The sequence below is a fragment of the Pteropus alecto genome, unplaced genomic scaffold, assembly GCF_000325575.1.
Source record: "Pteropus alecto unplaced genomic scaffold, ASM32557v1 scaffold87, whole genome shotgun sequence".
In the NCBI taxonomy this organism is placed as follows: Eukaryota; Metazoa; Chordata; class Mammalia; order Chiroptera; family Pteropodidae; genus Pteropus; species Pteropus alecto.
This window is the reverse complement of record NW_006443225.1, coordinates 23,043,153-23,051,374: the sequence shown is the minus strand read 5'-3', so window position 1 is coordinate 23,051,374 and position 8,222 is coordinate 23,043,153. Positions and strand designations below refer to the sequence as shown.

At 43.3% G+C, this 8,222-nt stretch overlaps 1 protein-coding gene across 1 annotated transcript in view; it reads left to right on the top strand.

The window, feature by feature from the left end:
• Positions 1-433: 433 nt before the first annotated feature.
• PIP4P2 (phosphatidylinositol-4,5-bisphosphate 4-phosphatase 2) overlaps positions 434-8,222 on the top strand; it is a gene marked incomplete at its 5' end in the record, with an annotated part of 13,593 nt that continues 5,804 nt past the window's right edge. Inside the window, 3 exons of the mRNA XM_015598627.2 lie at positions 434-808; positions 5,592-5,698; positions 6,725-6,848. Of these exons, the coding sequence (XP_015454113.2) occupies positions 434-808; positions 5,592-5,698; positions 6,725-6,848 (606 nt within the window). The remainder of the gene's footprint in view (positions 809-5,591; positions 5,699-6,724; positions 6,849-8,222) is intronic.

The window sequence follows — 8,222 nt, the reverse complement described above, 5'->3', positions numbered from 1 at the left end:
CCAGACATCATAGTTTTTAACCTGTACTTTGTGAAATTCTTAGATTTTTAATGTTAAGTAAAAAATTTGAGTCTGAAAATTGTTAAATTTATTTTTGTTTTGTGTCTGAAATTAGCGTGATTCCATTCTGATTAGCTTTGTTCCATGCTGACAAGTTTAGTTTTCCTAGGGTCATTTTTATCTCCCCTTGACTGACAAAACCCTGTCTTGTTCTCGTTGTAGCCAGCAGTTCTTATCCTGCTTCTCGCATAAACAGAGCGCGAAGGCTGCCCCGTTTGTGTGTGTGCGTGTGAGCTGCGTAAAGTCTTTCTTTCATTAACTATTCTGTTTCTTAGTAGACGATTGGTGTTGGATTTTTACTTTGGGCATAAATCACCACCTTCCTGTTACAAGCTCTGTGACTCTACACATAGGAATGGAGTGGCTGTTCTGATATGGGAACAGAATTGCGGGCCTTGGCAAACACGATTTGGATTTCATCAGAGTTAGGAATTATTGTATTTCTCAAGATAGCCCATGTGCGCTTCTGCTCAGAAACTGGATAAGTTGCTTAGCTTTAAAAACAGCTCGAAGAACGGGAAAATGTCTGCTAGTTTCTCACTTCGCATGTATCACACGTCGTGCCCGTGACACTGATTCGGCTGCGACTGTCTTTCCAGCGGAACTCCCGCCGCCGTACACAGCCATCGCCAGCCCGGATGCCAGTGGCGTCCCAGCAGTCAACTGCCGAGTGTGCCAGTCTCTCATCGGCCTGGATGGCAAGCTGCACCAGCACGTGGTCAAGTGCACGGTCTGCAACGAAGCGACGGTGAGTGCAGTTTCCCGTTAATAACAGCGTCGGTTGCTATCTGGCATCTCTCCAAAGGCGGGGCTCCAGCAGTGCGCCTCCGAAGTGGAGGTGGGTTGGAGACCGAGATGTATGATTTTCATCTTTCTTTTTTCTCTCTGGCTGTCTGTTTCTCTCTTAGCATCCAGGATGCTAACTTCATCATGAAAAATTTCATGGCGAATTTAAATATAACACATTTTGGCTCTTTGCTGTCTAAAATGAGACCGACTATAGCTAATTATTTATAATTATCTTCAGCGTCTATCCACATCACAACGAAATCCATTCTGATTTTCACTAAAATTAAAATATACTGAAGTTCGCTATGAATGTGGACTTTGTACTTATGTAGAAAATTATTTAAACTTGTTTTATGTCTGTAGGATGTCAGTATGGTTTTCCTGTGCTTTTGTGATTATGCATTTATTATTGACGTCTGTGCCATATTGTTTACAAGAAGTTTGGTATTTTATTCCATTTAATAATAATTTACTGAAATACTAAAAAAATTTGAAGGGCGCTTATTTTTTATTGAACTTTAGAAAGAGCAACTAAATAGGCAAAATTTTTAGTTTCAAGTAATAAACTGGTAAAGTGTATACTGGTTAGATGAAATATATTTCTACTTTCATAGTTAGGCTTTATTTTTGAAATGTCAGTTTCTCCCAAAATCTGCAATTAAGTATTACTTTGATTTTTGTTATTTGTATTGTTTTCCTCTTTAGAAAAGTCTAAGAAAAGCCAGCCGGCGATTATCTTGTCTCTGGGAGCTATAAAGCCTGGGGGCTGGACTTCATATGTTTCCAGAAAAGTCATAAAATAAAGCCTCAAGTTGGGAAGCAATATATTTTATTGTAAATACTTTTCTATTAAAGACATCATTTATAGAATCATTTTATTGAATAGATAGGTGATTTCTGTAAAACCAGCTATTTTTTTTTTTTATTTGAACACGAACTAGTGTACTTAATCAGCATTAACTATCTTAGTACTGTTTTTTGAGTTGGCAAGCTCTTAAGAGTGTTAGACATAAATAGTAATCAAAAAATATACCAGCGCCTCAGGGTATTTATTAGTTTTTGTTTTGTTTTGTTTTGTTTTGTTTATCCTTTTTCCTACACTGTTTTGCTTTTGTTTTGGGAGATGCAGTAAAGTTATACTCGGGGACTGATCTAGGGAGAGCAGTTTATTTGTCATAGATTTGCCGTGGGAATGAAAATCACTTCTCAAGGCAGTAGTATACAAGACAATATCTCCTAATAAGCCAGCACTGAAATAGCGTAGTCCAAACAAGTGACAGGTCGTTCCAGGCACTGCTGTTCCAGGGGACAGGAAAGGAAGAAAGTCAAATTTAGCTGCGGTGGACCTTTCTATAGGAAGCACTCAGAAGAGCCAGCCTTAAGCACCAAGAGCTGACTTCCAGCTGCCAGGGTTGACACGAGTCCCCTGTGCTAGGGGGCGAAGGCACCGTGTGGGCGCAGGCGAGGCTGCTCCCAGGGTTGTCACCCCAGGGACCACTACGTGGTGTAGAGCCACTGCCGACCAGAGACCCCTGGGCCACGGCAGGAACGGGTGTCCCTTCGCTTCCCGAGACTGCTGCCTGGGTTAACGCCACCGCCACCAGACGAAACTCTCCGTAGCGCCCACAGCCTCCGGCATCTAGAGCCCAGACGTCCCCTGGCCTGGTGGCTTCTCCCATGAGCCCCACTGCGCCCCTCAGCAGCTGAGCTGGGGTCCTTACGAACAGCAACAGCAACACGAGGACATTCCGACACTGCTAATTCACTCATGTTGAAACAACTTTACTTCTAAAAACAACCTCTTTTTGTCTTAGTCATAAACAGGTGTATTTGAAATCATATCAAAGCCATACGCAGCACTCCGCCCATAGAGACTTTTGTTCTTTAATAAGTAGGAAAAAAGGTTTGAAGCTTTCTACTCGCACTTGGAAGTCAGCAGGACAGCAGACTAGTCATTTATGCAGGAATCTCAGAGTCACTGTGGATTTAGCCATCAGCCTCCATCTGGCCACTTAGAAGTGATGCGTTCATATAGGATAAATAGGATTCGACTACGAATAAACTAGTTCTGGACATAAAGAAAACTGTGCTGCAGTTTTCTATCATCACTACCCCTGTTATATAAAGAGATGTAAGTTATTGTGAATATTCCAGAGCAAATGAATAGGAGCTAATCAGATCGCTTTGTGTGGAATTAGTAACATTACGGGGGAGGAGGAAAAGTGAAAAAGTACTTGAGGACTGTAAAACATGACTTGCTAATGTTCGCCATGTAATTTGATCTCAGACTTATGAATCGAGGAGGCGTTAGGCAGCTAGGAGGTTCTCTGGAGAGAACCCAGGTTGGAAAAAGCAGCTTCCTCATGTCCCCTGCTCAGTTTTACTGTGATTCATTCTCCTCATGTCAACTGAAAACAGGGCGTCAAGTGTATCTTCTGGGCAGCCACCTCCGAGGGAGCCTGACATTCCTGTGGGGATTAAAGATGGCCAGATAACCAACCAACCAAACAAACAAACGAAACACGGCTAATAACAGTCCTTTTTATTTCAGTAGATAGAATTGGAAAGGGAAGTAAGGTGCGCGCGCGTGTGTGTGTGTGTGTGTGTGAGCGAGAGAGAGAGAGAGAGAGAGAAAGAGAGAGCATATGGGTAAATTTTAGCAAGTCGGAGATTACAGAATTTAACATTAAAGGAGAAGTGATTTCTAGGACAGGTTAGTGAGAAATTTGAGAAGTCCTGGAGAGAGAGGAGCTAGTTGGCTGCAGGACCAATTACGAGTCTGAGATCTGGAGGCCGACAGGCTGGACTCTGAATCCTGCCTCGGCCAGTAGTAGGTGTATATCCAGGGCAGTTCTCCGAACTGCGATTCCCTCACGTAAAGTGGCACAGTAACTCCTACCCCACAGGGTAGCTCTTGCGATTACAAGGAGGTGAAGCGCCCAGCACAGTGCCTGCCGCAGAAAAGTTTATTTTGCCAAATAAGAGTCTTAACCGTCGTGCGTCAGGGCAGAGCCGTTTCTCCCGACTTCACCGCAGAGTGGACATGACACGGCGTGGGCAGGCCCTGAGGACCAGGGCTTGAGCCTTCTCGTTCAGTCTGCTTGTCTCACAGATGAACTAAGGTCTAGAAGCAAAATGGGGACGAGCTGTAAAGACAAATCTTGTCATTTGCCAAGCACACGTTTTACTTAATGATAGAATTTGGAGACAGAACATGAGCCAAATTCTGGTTTTCTTGATACTTTAGATATACTATAGCAATACATCGTGAATTTTAGATACTTGGATTTTCTCTAAAATACAGTTTAATAAATTATAGGTGGCTTATTGCTAATCTGTTTATATTTCTAACAAGATTATTTACTTAAATTTTTAAAAATCTTTAAAAAAACAATTGCAAACATACAGAAAACTTACAAAAATAATAATGCATAGTGGAGAATTCCTGAGGCTCTCCATGCGCACCCCCAGATGCTGACTCTGTGCTGCATCAGCTTTCTCTAAATAAGAAAATAAATTATGTTTTTTCAGAGCCTTTTAAGGTAATTGCAGACCTGGTGCTCTTCTACCCCTGAACATTTTAGTGTGGATTTCTTAAAAACAAAACAAAACAAAGCATTCACTTCTACAATCACAGTACGGCTATCAAATGCAGGCCATTACCATTGCTACAATGCTGTTATCTAATCTTCGGACCTCATTCATGTGGGTCGTATTGTTCCGCTGAAAAGGGCGGGTCTGGGAGCCGATCTAGAATGACACGTTCGCTTGGCCGTCATGTCTCTCTGGCCTCCCTTTCCCTGAAATTCGGTCTCTCTTGTCCTTTATCGCCTTGACATCTTCTGAAGCGTGCGGACAGGATATTCTGTAGACGGCCCCTCAGTGCGGGGTCGTCTGCGGTCCGGGTGATCAGACTCAGGTCACAGCTGCCCGGCGGGCATGCCGTGGGAGCCACACTCCGTCAGCTTGTTTGCTTTCACAGCTCAAGTCCCACTATCCAAAGAAGCGTTTTCTGTGGTGTTATTTATTTTTGTTTTTAAATTGATTATAAAATTTAAAAAAGAGAGAGAAATGCTGGCATTAAGAGCTAGTATGCTTTTTTTTAAGTTAAAAGATGTCATACAATCTATGGCCACGTCACCCTGAACACGCTGGGTCCTGTCTGATCTCGGAAGCTAAGCAGAGTCGGGCCTGGTTAGTGCTTGGATGGGAGACCACCTAGAAAGACTGAGTGCTGTAGGCATAAAATACATATATACATACATATATATGTACATACGTACATACATGATGTCATACAATTAATCGTTTCTTATAGTCCAGTGAGTAAAATTTAGGAAAAGTTCACATTTGCCACATACTCTCCTTTGCCCACTGTCCTTACTGAGCCTGCCCTTCCCGGATGGGCGCCTTCGGTGAATGTTTGTCCCTGGCCACCCAGAGAGATGACCTCGTCAACTTTAAAGGGAAAACGACCCTCAGTCTGCACGCGATATTCTTCCCATGTCAAAGGGCCTATACAGACCTATCCTGAAACATGCCCCTCGTAATTAAATATCTGCAGCCTCCAAAGCTTCACTGGGTGCTTTTGCCAACGTTTGAGCTATTTAGAAGCAAATAGATGTGCTTCTCCTTAAACTGCTTTAGTTTTTAAAGAATCATTTCTTTTTTATGCACAAACAAGCGCTGGCAGTCTGTACTCCGTTTAATTCGCTGTGTTTCCATTCTCCTCCCTTATCTAGCCGATCAAAAATCCCCCAGCAGGGAAGAAGTATGTCAGATGCCCTTGTAACTGTCTCCTCATTTGTAAGGACACCTCTCGACGAATAGGATGTCCGAGACCCAACTGGTAAGAGAAAGACTCATTCATTCATTACTTGTTCGTTCAGTGGGTATTTATTAAAGGCTCATTATGTGCCAGGCTTTGTTCTGAACAGTCTCTGTCATCATAGGACCTAGATTGTTTCTCTTTGTTAAAGGAATGATGTGCTTAGTTTGAAATTAATTGTCGCAGGTGTATGTAAGATATAATACCTTTGAATGAGCAATGGAAGTATTCTTGGTGTTATGTGAGTACTTGCTGCAATGTAATAAATCAGTGAACCATTGAAGTTATTTAAAAGTAAGCAATTAGTTTGCCTTTGATGTCCATCCCTCGTGTTGACTCGGAAGTGTTTTAACCGTGTGCCTCACCGCGTGCCGCGCTGCTTGCTGCTGAGCGTAATCGGCGCTGTGAATTCCGGAGCTCTTTGCCCGTGCCAGATGCCCCCGGGCTGTGCCCAGATGGGAGACTCTCAAGACCCTGACTGTGTTTCTTCTGTGACGCCTGGCTTTGTGACCTGTACGTGAATCGTTTACAAGGAAACGAGCTCCCCCTTTTCCTTTCTGTCCAACTCTGATTGGAAGACTTCAGTGAGGACCAGCCTGCTTGGAGGAGTCTGGTCGTGTCCCTACACTTGGATAACCTCATGGCACCCACACGTTTGTCGATGTCGAATATTTTAACGTACGTAGTCTTCCACCAAACTCGAGTTGTCTTTTTAGACAGAGAATGGTAAGAACTGTTTTCTGATTGAACTTGCAAGAACTCGCAAATGGCAGGTAAATGGTTCCCAAGGCCATCCATTAGGGCCAACATTGTACTACGCGGTTTCTGTTCCAAGTAGAAAAACTCTCATATTTTTTGCATTTTAAATATTGACTATTGCTACTTTCTGTGATGTTGGCTGCAAAGCTGGACATTTAATTCACTTAATTTACAAAATAAATATAACCTGCTTTCAGGGCTGCGGTCCACGGCTTTGGCCGCGTGCTGCAAGCTGCGAGCTTGCCCTCGGGCCGGGGTGGGGTAATGGTGCCCTTTCTCTTTCCACAGTAGACGCATAATTAACCTCGGCCCAGTAATGCCTGTCTCTGAAGAGCAGCCTGCCCAACCTGCACTGCCAGTCCAGCCAGAAGGTACAAGGGTTGTGTGTGGGCACTGTGGAAACACATTCCTGGTAAGAAACAGACGCTCGCGATGGCGACACCAGTCTCAGTGCAGTGTGATCATGTCATTTGACCACTGCTCACGGTCTTACTGTTCTGTCTAGAGCAAACTGATGAAAAGATTAAAATAGAGCCTTTTTAAGAAAAACAGAATCGGAGGTGCAGCTAAGATATACTGCCTCTTTTGTGAATTAGATGAAAGGTGCCTCCTCTGATTGGTCCATTGGTTAAAAGCCTCTGGGTGGGCTGGCAGGAGACCGGGCATCCCCCTGAGCCTGGAGAGGTGTCTCAGCCCCGCCCCCACCTCAGGGGTCAGCGTGCAGGGTCTCTGCAGCGGCCCTGCTTGGTGGTTTCCAGATTCAGAGAAAACCTTATTATAATTTCAAGATTTTTCTGGTTTAAAATAATTGAACTTAGCGTAAGGAGAATTAACTCTGGTATCTGTAATTAGATAAACCATTGGATGAAAAATGAGAAGGTGTAAGTAACTTGATATGAGCAAAAGTTATGAGTTCGTTTTACTACTTTTAACTAACTCTTTGATTTTTAAAAGTTAATTGCGTCATGACTCACCCTGTCAGGAAGAGAAAGAACAGGCTTTCTATTGTCATTCAGCCTTCAAAGGGGACAAAAAGTTTTCCTTAGAGCTGAGTATTAAAGAAATCTTCCTCAGCTTGAGCCTCGGTCTGGGCTGCGGAGGTCACTGTCATCTGTGAGCGGGACCTGCTGCCACTAAGGGATGAGCCAGCTTAAGAAAGTGGGGGGCTTGCTTTTTCCCTCCCAGTTTTTATTTTTAGTAAAGTAATTTTGTGCATAATTTCAAATGTCGAATAGGCCCGTAGTGCTTTACGGGCAATGGGTGGTCAACTCTTTACCTAACTCACTCCCAAAACCTCCCCAGAAACTTTCGGCTCTTCCAGCTGCTCCGCGGACACTTATTTCTATGTGTTCAAATTGTTTGCTTATCCTTTTTTTTTTGATTAAACAATTTTAGCTATTACCTATTACCGAGTAAAATGCATACTCAGTAGAGTTATATTTTATTCAATTACTACTTAATGTTTGCATTTTTTATAATTTATGTTCACAGCCGAGCCAAGCGATGTACTACGTTACTCCTGTGTGGCTTTTACATTTTTCTTGGGTTTGTTAATAATTTTCCCTCCCTCTCTTAAATTTACTTTTCTATGTACAAATCTTCGGTTCTTCCCATGTCCTTTTATAGAACTATAAAATTCTATCAGTATACTCTGCCACGTCTTGGAATCTGTTTAAGTGGCGGGCCTCACGGCTGCCCCCCGAGACTTCCTCCTCATCAGCCTAGAGCTCCTCGTACCTGCTTCTGGTGTTGGGTCCCGTGCCATCCTCACGGTTGTGGCCTTGTT